This window comes from Balaenoptera musculus, chromosome 4 (assembly GCF_009873245.2).
Source record: "Balaenoptera musculus isolate JJ_BM4_2016_0621 chromosome 4, mBalMus1.pri.v3, whole genome shotgun sequence".
NCBI classification, from domain to species: domain Eukaryota; kingdom Metazoa; phylum Chordata; class Mammalia; order Artiodactyla; family Balaenopteridae; genus Balaenoptera; species Balaenoptera musculus.
The window spans coordinates 141,859,437-141,873,004 of record NC_045788.1 but is presented as its reverse complement, the minus strand read 5'-3'; the positions used below and the strand labels follow the sequence as shown (position 1 = coordinate 141,873,004).

Below are 13,568 nucleotides of genomic sequence, written 5' to 3'. Positions count from 1 at the left end.
GCGGCCTTCTGGAAAAATGTCTGAGGCTGCATTTTCATCTACTGATTGTTTACAGTGGTGTAAATGAAAAAAAATTACAACAGTATTTCGTAGCTGTTTTTCGAAACTGGCTGTCTGTGCGTAGAAGAACATCTGGGAAGCTCAGGGCTGGGTTTCGACTGGGAGCGTCGTGGTCCCTGTTATTATTACTGACTTGCCCCCTCATCAGTATAGTCTGGAGGTTTGACAAGGTGGCTATGCCACTTGCAAACTCAGAATAATACACCCGCTTCCTTTTTGGAAAAAGAGCCTCAGTATTACTTTCTTGGCGTGCTGCTATTCCTTCCCTCCACCCGATGCTTGCGAAAATCATCCGAGCTGCTGAAGACAGCTTCGTGTATGGAGCGGGATTTTAAGACAGATTTAGCAAAAGGGTAACAAAATGAACCAAGAAAGCGCGCCAAACAAACGCTTTCCGTGGTCGCCCTTGTAAGCGAGAACTCCCATTTACACACACACGTCTGAGCAGTGAGAACTTGGTCTGTGACTTAAGAGCGTAGGTAGCCATCGTCATGATTTCTTTCCTGCTTTTAACCTCTTTTGTACAAACATCCACACACGTGCTGGGCAGGTCAGTCCCGTGCCTTTCCCAGGAGGGCTGTGTAAGCTTCCACCACCGAAGATGATTTGACTGCTGGAATCCACTGCTTCCTTGAAAACCCCAGTGTTGGGAGGTCCTGCCGCGGCCTGCCCACCTCGGCCAGGCAGCCCTGCCTGCCCCCTCTGCGCCCCGTCGCCACGGGAACCAGCATCCTCCAGCTGACAGAGCAGCTGGCATGGTGCCTTTTCTTTTCTTTCTCTTTGGGGCTGGTTTTTGCTTTCATTTTCTGTGCTCCCAGCCTCCCCCCTCCTGGGGCTCAGTCCAGTGGTCAAGGTCATTTGTTTGGGATGAAAGCGGAGATGACAGACCCCAGAGCCCTCAGATGCCGCCCCGTGTTCCTGCAGCCCCCCTACTGGGGTGAACCAGCAAGTTCCACTCTGCGGACACGTGCTCGGCGAGGCCGGGCCCTTCCCTGAATGTGGGCCGCCAATTCTCCCTCTTTCCTCTTGGGGAAAAAGCCAAGAGAAACCCAAGGCCTGTGTCTCAGGGGAGTGCAGCCTGTTCCGAGGGTGTCTGTGGGCCTGCGCCTCATCTGACCCAACTGCCATCTCTATTCCCTAGGGAAGGGCGGTTCTGGCCCATGCAGACCCCCGGCTCCGAGGCCACGCTGGGGTGTGCTTGCGGGTGGGTGAAGGTGGCCGTCACTTCAGGCTCACTGGCCACCCGAGCGGGTACAGACCTGAGCTCAGCCGGGCTGGTGCCTTTGTTCCCCTCTCCGCCCCTCAGAGGCAGGATCACTGCCCGGCTGGGTTGACATCCTCAGAAAGAGCTGCTCAGCTGTGCGACCTCCCCCCCAGGTAACGAGCCTGGTCCCAGGATGCTGAATGACTGCACGGCCCCCTTGCGTGATTAAGATGGAACCCAGCCGTCAACAGAGACGAGGGGCAGCGCAAGCGGCTCATCCTCCATCTGAGTTAATTTCTCCATAAAGAAAAGGGCAGGGCTGTTTGTGTGGGGCACAAAGGGGTGCTAGGCTCCTGGGCCAGGGTCCCAGGGGGGTGATGTTGCTGTGGATTAGCCCTGAGCCCAGGAGTCTGCATTTCTTTTTTCGCAGTGTGTCAGCACTGTTTGAGACTTTACCCCATTCTGTTTTCGACTGAAGAGTCACAATCACCCGTCTCTCACCTACGTGGGCTGCTGTGAAAACTGCCTGCTGAGAAGACATGGCTCTGGAAGCGGCTGGGGCACAGGGAAGGCTCCTCTTTGGATCACAGTACTGTGAGTTCCAAAAATGTATTGATACCTTTTGCGGAGGGGCGGGGGGCAGGCGTGGAAGAGGCTTCATTACTTGGATAAGCCCCGGCTCTGCCCACTTTGCCCCCGACGGGTGCCTGCAAGGGACATCTTGCTTCCCTTGTGCTCTGAAATCGGGCAGGTCTTCTCCACATGGTCTATTGTGTCCCCCAAGAATCATATGTTGATGTTCTAACCCCCAGTACCTGTGACTGTGACCTCATTTGGAAATAGGGCTGTAACAGATGTAATGAGTTAAGACTGGTCACACCAAGTAGGGTGGCCCCTCTTCCAATATGCCTGGTGTCTTTTTAAAAATGGGCCATTTGGACACAGAGACAGACACATACAAAAATAAGGCCACGTGGAGACAGAGGCAGAGACTGGAGTGGTGCTCTACAAGCCAAGGAGCCCCAAGAATTGCTGACAACCCCTAGAAGCTGGGAGAGAGGCCTGGAACAGATTCTCCCCGAGAGCCTTCAGAGGGAGCGTGGCCTTCCTGACACCTTCATTTCAGACTTCTAGCCCTCAGAACTGTGGGAAAATAAATTCCTATTGTTTTCAGCCCTGCAGCTTGTGGTGCTTTGTTACAGCAGCCACAGGAAACTAATACCACTTGGATGAAATATTGTTTTTTCTCTTGCAACCTGACCCGCAGGGCAGTGCGCGCCAGAAAGCACAGCAGGGGCATCACGTTGCCCTCTGCCCCGGCCTGGTTCTTCCAGAAGGGGCGGCGGAGGGTGCCTGCCACACGGCCGGCGGGGCAGGACCAGCAGGCGGGGGCTCCTGTCTCAGCCCGGCTGCTCTGGGCAGGGGGCAGGATTGAATCATCTGAGAAGGGATGAGAGGCCTCATTGTAACACACCTTCTGCTTTTGAATCACTCTGTCATGCCCCTGAAACTAACCTAACACTGTAAATCAACTATACCTCAAAACCAAACCAAAACCCCGCCTCCTGCAAGGGCTCTGTGGGCTTTGTGGCTGCAGCACGTTTGTGGGTGAGGGGACCCTACAGAGGGAACGTGGGGGACGGGGCCCAGGGGCACCACCCGCTCGCCACAGCAGACACGGCACTCGGCCACGGGCCGCCAGTCTGAGGCTGGTCACAGAGCGGCCGGGACAGGGCCTGGCTAATTAGCTTTTCTCCCCTGGGCGCTAGGACTGGCCACAGGATGGAGGTCCAGCACGTGGCAGCCAGAGGGCAAGCTGAGCCGTCCAGATCCTGAGCCCGAGGACGACCCCGTGACCAGGGGCCTCCTTCCAGCTGCTGAGCCGGGGCCCAGCCGCGCGGCTGCACGGGCAGCTCCAGGGCTCTCACTGGGTCACGCGAGGGCTCTGTCTCCTGACCCCATAGAGCCTTCCGCTTCAGGGACGGTGAGGACGGATTATTCACTCACAATTTCCTGTCGTCACGAACTCCTTTGCCCGACTTCCCCCAAATCCAATGGGATGAGACATCCCGAAGTCCAAAATACTTGACAAGTGAGCGGGCCACGAACGTGGCGTGGTGCCCGGAAGACACGCACCAACAGGCTCGGAGCCCGTCAGGCTAGTCCCCGAGCCCGCCCTGAGGCCGCCAGCCCCGCCCCTCCCCTGCGACCACCAGCTTCCCCTTCCCCTGCTGCACCGAAGGCCCTTGCATGCAGCCCCACTCTGCAGGAAGCAGGTTGCCCTCAATTTTGCAAAGTTAGGAAATGATCTTCAAGATGTTGGGTGGCCTCGTAAGACAATTTGGTGCGCTTGCACAGGGCCGTTCGTAGGTTCATCAGTCCCGTTAAATCCCGCTGAGCCCCAGCTGTCACCTCAGCCTCCCTAGTGGCGTGGCGTTCCGGGGGTGACGGGCCACACCGTCACCACGCGGTCTCTGGACGGGTGACCACGGGCGTGAAGCAACGCAGGAGAGCAGACAGGTGCAAGCTGGTCCCGCCAGCAGAGCACTCGGTACAGCCCCGCACACAGCAAGCGCTCCATGTGTGCAACATCCAGCATCGTCGTGGCTGACGTGGTGCATCTCTGCCCTTGACCTGAACATCTGCTTTAACCACGGTTTCGGCAAAGGGTCTGGCTGTAGCCCAAGCCCCACTTTCCAAAAAATGCCTGGGGCATGTTTTTCATGGATTTCGGCAGCCTGGGCCACCTCACCCTGGCTCTCCAGGGGCATGTGTGGAGGGACCCTTATTCCGCGGGACAAGTGATTTCTGTGTCCAGAACGTGGCATCGCTCCCCTGACGGACCGCTCTGTGCCATGGGGACGTCCGTACGGGATTGGGGCCTCCGGGACACCAGGACACTCGTCCCCTGGAAGCCAAAGGCCTTTCTCCTTTTATCGTTACCCTTTTCAAAAAATCGATGTCAAATTTGTCAAGTTGGGGCCGTGAATCCTAACACTTTGATCTGCAAGAAGATCACTCTCCTTTTCTGTGAAGTCATCCTCCCAGCCTCCCTCTGCCATAAACTCTCTTTTATGATAAGAAAGCTGTGTAATTGAAAAGCAAATCCCAGACGGTGCCCACCCCAGCCAGAGCTGAACCCCAGATTCTCCAGCTTTGCTTAGAGAAAAAACCCCCAGGACCCCCCCCCGGCTCCACATGGCCGCGCAGAGCTCTCCCCTGGCTGCCCGCCGCGGCTTGCCCAGCGCAGACCTTACCTGTTGCTTCTGGCTGCCAGCTCCTCCCTCATCTTTTTAATGTCACTCTTGCATTTCTCAACCTCCACCACTTTCAGTCCTTCCACTGGAGACCAAGAGAAACAAGGGGGTTACCATGGATACACGTGGAGGATGGGAGGCTGGTAACTGGGGGCTCGCCCGTGGCTCCCATGTCCCCGGGGGTCGGGGGGGAAGCTGGCTCAGACACTGGTTCCCACTCCCGCCCGCGCAGCTGATTCTCAGGCCTCCCCCCTCACTCAGCTCAACCACAGCCTGTTCCTCACGTTCACCCACATGGGCCCTCGAGGACAGAAGCCCCTCCCCCTCCCCACTTCCCGAATCTCCACTCTTCCCGCACCTATTTCTTGCTTTTTCTCCGTACCCCTAAGTGCCAGCCGAGGACACGGGACAGAGGATCTTTTATCCCCAAAAGAAAACGGGGGTACGTGTTCCCAGGGTAGGAAAATGCAACGAAGGGCTTGGGGAGCAAAACCACCGCCTTCCCAGCAAGGAGGAAAATTTCGTTAAGGTGAAAGCTTTGCATTTTAAGGTCCTGGGTAGAGCCGTTAACCAGGAGAAGTGTTGACTTGAAACGGATGAGAAATGATCAGGCCAGGTGAAGGACGAGCAGAACCTGGGCTTGGTCGCATTCCCAGGGTCCTGCAGTACGGGGTCCCCTAAGTCAGAACACTATTTTTTTTTCGTCAAAGGATGAACTGGCACTCACGCCTGCCAGCGAGCATTCAACTTCAAGACGTTCACTCTGGCAGGTGCATATTTAGCTCAGAAACGCTGCCAGTTTTGTAACGGCTTTCAGATTAGAGTCAGTTCATAAGAAAGAAAAAAGATTAGCTTTGGTAATCACACCTCGATTTTTATGCAAAAAGATACTACCCACGATGCCACTCATTCCCCTTTTCATCAAGTGGCTCGGAAAATGCCTAAAAATAAAATGCAGGTGATTTCTAAGAGAAAAACAAAGCAACTCAGCGACTTCCGCGGGCTTCCATCCATCTCCCACCCGCAGGAATTGTCAACAGCTCTGGAGATCGCGGCTGGGGGAACCCTCCCAGCGCTGAGCCCCCGGGCGGCTCGCCCGGAACCACAACCTCCCTGGGCGGGTTTTCTAAACATTTCACTGTCGGGGCCAAGCGGGGGCAAGACTGTGTGAAACCACCGCTTCTTTCCGTCCAGTGGCAGGAATCTGGAGGATCTGATACTCGGATCTGGTCCCGCTGACCTGCTGCTTCTGTGCCGTGCGGGACGCCAAGGGAGATGCTCAAAAACCATCTCCACCCTCCTGTACCAGGACTCGGGACCAGCGAGGTGGGGGAGCCAGGGAACTTGACATCGGTACTTCGTGCTTCCACCAAGAGCCCACACCCTCCTTTGGGGTGGGGTGTGCTCAGCACTCTCTTGCATCGCAGACCCCGTTAGGAGGTGGATGAAACCATGGGTCCTCTTCCAAGAAAAAGCACATCAGCACACACCCTTTACGGTTTGCATTTGGACCAGGGGTGCGCAGCCTCCCAGGCATTTCTCGGCCTCCGTCCCATTGCAGGACGCTTACCCCAAGGAGGAGAGGACCACCGCGGAGCTGTGTCTGTGGGTCTGCTGCTGGGACAGATGGTAGATTCATCATCAGTGGCAGGAAGGGGCCCAGGAAGGGGTTGTTAACACGTGAAGGGCAGAAAATTTCGGAAAGTTGAATAGATCTGGAGAAGAGACCTGGCATGTGGCATAGACTTGGATCCAAAAAGTGGATCCATCTGGGGAAGAGATGGAGCACACAGTATAGAGTCCAAACAGGGTAGCGGTGCCCTGCCTGTCAGGGTCCACGGTTACCATTCCTTACGTTTCCAGCATCACTTTTCTGAATACAAAATAACCTATGATCATTGTAGAAAATGCAGGAAATACAGAGTATCTCAAAGAAGGGTATTTAAAAATTTATCCATGGGACTTCCCTGGTAGTGCAGTGGTTAAGAATCCGCCTGCCAATGCAGGGGACACGGGTTCGAGCCCTCGTCCGGGAAGATCCCACATGCCGCGGAGCAACTAAGCCTGTGCGCCATAACTACTGAGACTGCACTCTAGAGCCCGCGAGCCACAACTACTGAGCCTGCATGCCATAACTACTGAAGCCCGTGCGCCTAGAGCCTGTGCTCCACAGCAAGAGAAGCCACCACAATGAGAAGCCCATGCACTGCAACGAAGAGTAGCCCCTGCTCGCCGCAACTAGAGAAAGCCTGCGCGCAGCAACGAAGACCCAACGCAGCTAAAAAAAAAAAAAAAAAAAAAATTTATCCATGATCCTATTGGCCCAGAGAACTCATTTAATATTGTATATATTGGTGTGTAAACTTCCAGGTATTTTTCTCCCGCCCCCATGCAATCTAAGTATCTATCTTTCTTAATTTAAAAAAGGCAGAATTGGGATCATGTTTTCTCATTTGCTTTTCTCCATCATCAACAAGTCAAGGATGCTCCTGTTAGCAGCTGCCTCCTAGCTCATGGTTTTTGGTGGTTGCCTGGTGTTTGATTGTGTGGATATTGAAATTGATGTAGATCAGGTTCCTTGGCCATTTACTGGGGGTGATGTTAAGAATAAGCCTTTTGGGCAACACGGAATGATTGAATTTACCGCAATGATGTTTATGAAATAGAGCCTGGTTGCCAAGGAAATTGATAGTGTGTAATGAGATGGCAAAAGTGCATTAATCAATGGAAGAGAAAAACAATGCGTCACGGGATTAAAGAGCCAGACCGCCGGGAGGAAGCCAGGAGGCAGTGAGAGCGCGCGGCGGATTCAGGCACCAGCAGACCCAGGGCTGCCGCTCCCAGGCCTTGCTGGACACCAGGCTGCCTTGTGGAAGATCCTGGGGGAGGGAGAAGGCCGTCCGAGCTGGGCCTCCCCCAGGTCCTGCACTGACACCAGGGAGGACTCAGGGTTGAGACGGATGTCAGCTTCTCACTCGTCAGTCTCAAACTTTAGACACAGGCGGGCACGGACCAGAACCCCAAACTAAAGCAGAGGCTCCGCAGCCCCAAGCTGACCGGCAGTGTGAGCGCCACCTGGGCACTGCTGCTCCCGCAGACTTTAGAAGGGGTTCTGTGGGCCTCTGTAGGTCACGGCCACCCTGGAGGACCTTTAAGAATGATTTTCTAAGAGGGACACTGGCTTCGGGGATGGGGCCTCCGCAGGCAGGAGTAACAGCACGGTCACGGTCAGGTCACGAAGGCAGCTCTGTCCTACTCCCTTCTCCCCCTGCCCCGTTGGGCTCTCCTAAGAGGCCGGCTGTGGGCAGGCGAGGCCCTAGTTAGGCTGCAGAGCTTTGAAAGTTGTTTACAGCCACGTAGGAATAGAGCCTCGGGTTTCAGCACTTCCTCCAAGGACTTTGGTAAAGAATTTGCATAAAGCACATTTCCCCAGTGACAAAAAGAAAAGCAAGCTTTGGTTTCAGTCTTCTGGGTTGTTGGCACGACCCGGCTGTAAACTTTGCCCCATGGGGCCAGCTCTCTAGTCTGTAGGTTCTGGGCCAGGCCCCGGCAGGGACAAAGGCCGAACAGGGGCAGGACTGCCCTGTGCCCACCGCAGGGTGCCTGGGCCCTTTCCACGAACAAGGAAGGAAGGGAGGGAGGGGCGCCCCTGGATGGTCCACCTCCAGCCGGGAAGTGAGGGGAGGCCCTGGACGCCCTGTGTTTAGGAAATGGCTTCTCACTGAAGCGAGACCCCAGCCTCCCGGAGAAGGAAAACATTTCGTAGAAAAGGAAGGAAAGCTTTTAAGGTGAATTAAGAGCTATGGCAAAATCTACATTTGATTCCAAAGAATTATACACTTGAGAAGGTAAAAAAAAAAAGAGCAGGAAATTCCATTGAAAACAAGTCAAATCGATGTAATGTGGTTTACAGATGGGCAGTTCTAGCTGGTGCCTCTGAATTCAAGAAGCAGAGAACGACTCCTAACAGCTCGCACATACCAGACAAAGTGTGTGTGTGCGTGAGCGTGGCATGTGTGTGTGTTTCTACGTGTATGTACATGGGGGTTCGTGTATGTGTGCGAGTGTATGTGCCTACATTTCTGTGTGTGTTTACGTGTGTGTGTGTCTGTCTGTGTGTGTCTGTGTGTGTGTGTGTCTGTGTGTGTGTTCTGTGTGTGTGTGTCTGTGTGTGTGTGTGTCTGTCTGTGTGTGTATGTGTGTGTGTCTGTGTATGTGTGTCTGTGTGTGTGTGTGTCTGTGTGTGTGTGTGTGTCTGTGTGTGTGTGTGTCTGTGTGTGTGTGTCTGTGTGTGTGTGTGTGTCTGTGTGTGTGTGTCCACATCTGGCCGGGCTCAGCGGAGTAGCCTGGCAGCCATATTCCCGGCAGCCTTCCCAGGCCAGCAGCGCAGGCCGGCTTGCTTCTGGCAGCTCTGCAGGCTCAGGGCTGACCTTCTGAGTGGCTGGGATGACCAGTCCCCCAAATGACCTGCGGGAGAGGTCCAGCTGCAGAACCCCTGTCCTCAAAAGGCCTCCCCTGTCCATTTCCAAGGTCCCTGCCATGTCTTTAGGGGAGGCCCTGATTGCTGTGTCTGGGCGGCTCTTAGGAACTCATACCCCCCGGGGCTCAGCACAGGTGAGGTGACCACGCCCACCTTCGCGCTAACGCAGAGGCTGGTGGAGCCCGGGGAGCGGTCAGCCGCAAGCGCCAGGAAAGGATGCGCCCAAAGCCAGATGGAGTTCAAGGAGGATGAGGGCCACCTCCGGGGGTGCGTAGGCCCCCATAGCCACGTTCCTGTGGGCAGCGGGCAGCCAGGAGGAGGTGGGGAGGCCGGGGGCTGATGCAGGGAGAGGTACCAAAGTGGGCCATGGGGGGAGGCCGCTGCCCACACCTGGCCACCTGACCGCAGCTCCTGGAACCCTAACCCTAACCTCCAAGCTCTCTCCATCCCACTCCTTCAGTGCCCAGGCCTCTGGTGCTAGAAATTAATGCCACTAGTAAAAACACTAGTAATTTTGATCTGTGCAGTGAGCCTGAGCTGGGGGATGAAGGGGTGATGCCATCCTCCAGGTAATTTATGCGCACGTGCATGAATTATCTGATTTACACAAGAGCCCCAGGAGGAGATGTGAGCTAGTTCTGGAGGATTCCGGGCAAGGACATGCTGGGGAGAAGGTCATCGGGGATCCATCCTTTAATGGTCCTCAATCCACAAGCCACTTGAAGGCAAAATAAAAACACTTCTCGGCCTGATTGCTGTCCCCTCGGCCAGATACTGGAAGCCTCTCAAGTTGAAGTCGACACAGCTCTCTGTAGGAGTTCTGAGAATTAATTAATGGCCTCTTCAACTTGCCTGTTTCCAAGGAACGGCGGCACTGGAGCCGGCTTCCGTGTGGGGCGGGGGGAAGTGGTCAGTGGAGCCGGAGAAGAGGAGGACGAAGCAGGAGGCACCTGTCGCCCCCCACCCTTCCCCACCCCCCGGGCATCTGCTCTCCAGGTGGGACTGTATGACTGTTCATCTCTGTGATTGTAGGTGGTGAGCCGGCAGTGAATGTTTTTTGTGTTCTTTGGCTGAACCCCTTCCCACGTCCAGAGAGCTCCCTACTCTATGGGGCTTGGTGGGAAGCTGAGCTTGCCGCCCATGGCAGAAGATGGAAACCCCAAACGCTCATGGCAGTGGGTTGAACTGTGCCCCTGTAAAGGACAGGCTCACATCCTGACCCCCAGAATGAGAGTGTGACCTTGTTTAGAAAAAGGATCTCGAGATGAGATCATTCTGGGTGAGGGTGGGCCCTAAATCCACAGACAGGTGTCCTGATAGAAGGACGACCTGAATGCAGATGCAAGGGGAGAAGGCCATGTGCAGGCGGCGGCAGCCTGGAGTGATGAGGTCACACGCCAAGGCCCGTGGGCGTCCTGGAAGCTGGAGCAGGCCTGGGACAGATTCCCCTCCAGAAGGAACTGACCCTGCCAACACCTTGATCTCGGACTTCTGGCCTTGAGACAGTGGGAGAATTCATTTCTGTTGTTTTAAGCACCCCAGTTTGTGGTGCTTTGTCATGAGAGCCATAGGACACTAACACTTGCTTTCTTTGGCCATCCTTGCAGCGAGGGTGTGGGCACCTGATCCAGCTCTGTCCAGACTCTGGATCTGTAGCTCGTGTACAGAGAAGCAGCCTGATGTACGCAGCAGTGGCCACAGGGGCTACGGGGGTCCAAGCACAGATCTAGGGGTGCCAGGGGGGTACTGTACATCTGGGGCTCAGATCCACCAGATAGGCATGCTCACAGCATCAGCTCTACGTGGGGTTTGGGGCATCGCTCCTGCTGCAGAGCTACTGAGCCCTGGTCCTGAGCCCTCCTGACACCCAGGGGAGCTCCCCCAATCCCTTAGGGCAAAACCTCTTTTCTGCTCAGGGCAGCCATGACCAGTGTTTGTGGCTGTAGCCGCGAGGCCAGCTGTCACAGCTGCCTTCTAACCTGCATCCTCAGGCCTTCCCTGCCCCGCTGTGGCACTGGCCCCCCATGGGGAAAGGTGATGGTGAGAGCAGCCCCGCCAGGACCCCGGGGCTGGTCCCAGTTTTATTTACTTTTCCAATTTGCTGAATGAACTTGAGCAGGTCACTTAATCTCTTGGTGGCTCCTTCATCTGACCAACGGGGAAAATAAAACTGTTCTAAAGCTCTAATGACCAAATGGATTTTATTTTTTTAACCCAAACCAAAGTTTCTTTATTATGAAGCTCTCTCTTTTGAAAAAACATCCAGCAGAAACAATGTGCTATATTCCAACCCCTTTATTTTTAAAGTATCAGCACCACTCCCAGAAAACTAAGTTCACAGCAGTTTCTGGGTACCATGATTTTTGGGGGAGAAAAACAAAGCTCCCAGGGTGATACGACCAAATGGATTTTAAAAATGTTGCCATACTTTGAAAAGGGTAACTATATAAATCATGATTCAAGTTATTTAGGTGAATTGGTTTTGGACATGATCCTGAATTTTTTTTCTTGGAAAAAATCCAAGCAATTCATTACAAGATATGAAAAGTGACATTCAGTGAGTCAGCCAGGTAGAGTCTGTGATGCCATGACCCCGATGGCCTCAGGTTTGGAGTTTGTTTACTCATTCCGGAAGTCAGTAAATGTGGTGACCATGAGCCATTAACCTTGGCCTTGACACTGACAAAGAGCCTTCCCGTTGTGCATTGAATGGGGAATTGCGGGTCACGTGGAATTCAAGCTTTGTTCCTTATTTGATGGATGGGAACACAAAGGGTGAGTGGCTGGAAGCTGTTTTCCTCCCAGAGTTTCAGCTATTTGGTCACTGGATCAAGACTCGGTGATGATTTAGTAGACATCCTCCCCCCAAAATCGTGAAACCACAGAGTATGGGTCGATGCATTCTCATTTATGTAAGAAGACACACACACAAGTTATTCTGCAGAAGTTCTTCTCTGGAGGGGGCTACGTCTGGGGGGCTCGCGGTTTCGTTCTGTGCTCTCCTGCACTGAAGAGACCCTGTCCCAGGGGCTGTGCTATGATCATAAGTACCATGTTGTAAATTACTGCATACTTATAAGATGGCACTTATAACACGCCACATGTTACTGAGTTACTTTTAAAATAGAAATAAAACACTTAAGATTCATCACTGTTCTAGCCCTTGTTAACTTCAGAGGTAAGTTTCGCGCATTTCCCAAAGAAAAGACATTTGCTGTCAGCCTCACCTCCGTTGCCATCACCAAGTGCCACGGTTTTAAGTGGTTACGTTAAACAGAGGTTAAAAGACAAATCAGAGAAAGGGAATCAACATGCCACTCACATTCAACGCGCTTCTCTAGCACTGCCAAGTGATGTGCTACTTCAGCTTTCAGTTCGTTGATTTTAAATGCTCTAGGAAGGAAAAAACAAAACAAAACAACATAACTCATCAAATTCTCCAAGTTAAAATGGGTTCAGCCAACATCTGCTGACTCCCTGCCGTGGTGAAGCCTACAGGTGGGCTGGTGAGGAGCTCGAACAGAGGAGTTGCTTTTAAGGAACTCACGGGAGTTGGGGGGGGGGCGGTGAGGGGGAGGAGGAAAAAGACACACCCTTGAATTATCTCAAAGGTGTATTTTCCAAGATGGGAATGTAGAGCAGGTATGCTTACTTCCCCATACGTGGGCAGTGAGCAGATGCTCTCCAGGGAGGACCGGGTCCTCTGCTCACAGCAGGCATGGTCCAGCCCCACACCCTGCCCTGCTGGGCACAGACCACCTCAGGGGACCTGATGCGCCCTTCTCCGGGCTCCAACCCATTCAGTTCAACAACTCTTGGGCTTTAAGAAAATACCCTACGGCCTTTCCCCATTTTAACTACCCTCGGGCAGTAAGTTGCCGCAGCGAGGTAACTGGGAAATGGAAAGCACTGACCCAGAACCGGCAGGATAACTTAGAATGGAGAGGAAGCCGCACAGCTACACAGGATCTCTGTGAAAGCTGTCAGTTCTTGTAGGTTGAAGTCCTAGCCCCAGAAGAGCTAGCTGGGAAAATTACCAGCAACACGGGCCCTCGTTCTGAAAACACCCGCTTGACATGGTCTGTGGCACCTGGCGAGCGTTTCCTGGACCCCATCCAAGCTGGCTGAGGTACGTAAGTCCCCAAAGGATTCCACTGGGGAGGCAGCTTCTGGGGGCGAGTGATGTATCAGAGCCTGCCGGCCAAGACAGCCTCAGAGCAAGTGGCCCACCCCAGCCATGAAGAGAAAAAGCACCGAGGTCTGGAGATGACGTATCTAGAAGGTTCTGTACCTTGAGAACTGCTCTGCCACCTGGGTCAGCACGCTCTGGATCAATTCTTCTTTCTCTGCAGACGAAGAAAGAAAGACTGATGGACAAGGGCACGCTGTGCGGACCATGGGCTGAACCCGCACGTTGCGGGCAGTGGCGCCAACGCCGCGCCAGGGCGCCGCCCGGGTACCTGGAGGGATGCTCTTTCCCTCCTAGACTGCCCTCAGCGGTGCCTGGGCAGAGTGAGCGGGGCTGAGGTCCTCCCGCGCTCAGCACCAGCCACAAAGAGCAGGCAGG

At 54.2% G+C, this 13,568-nt stretch overlaps 1 protein-coding gene across 3 annotated transcripts in view; it reads right to left on the bottom strand.

The window, feature by feature from the left end:
- The window catches only part of PDE9A (phosphodiesterase 9A), a 98,776-nt gene that overhangs the window by 17,853 nt on the left and 67,355 nt on the right, over nucleotides 1–13,568 (bottom strand). For 2 of the 3 annotated variants that reach the window (XM_036850576.1, XM_036850577.1), the window contains 3 exons: nucleotides 13,293–13,347; nucleotides 12,324–12,394; nucleotides 4,522–4,606 (listed from right to left, as the gene is read on the bottom strand). In XM_036850576.1, the coding sequence (XP_036706471.1) occupies nucleotides 4,522–4,606; nucleotides 12,324–12,394; nucleotides 13,293–13,347 (211 nt within the window). Of the gene's footprint in view, nucleotides 1–4,521; nucleotides 4,607–12,323; nucleotides 12,395–13,292; nucleotides 13,424–13,568 lie in introns of those variants that run through there. The other variant, XM_036850578.1, reaches the window with a different exon arrangement.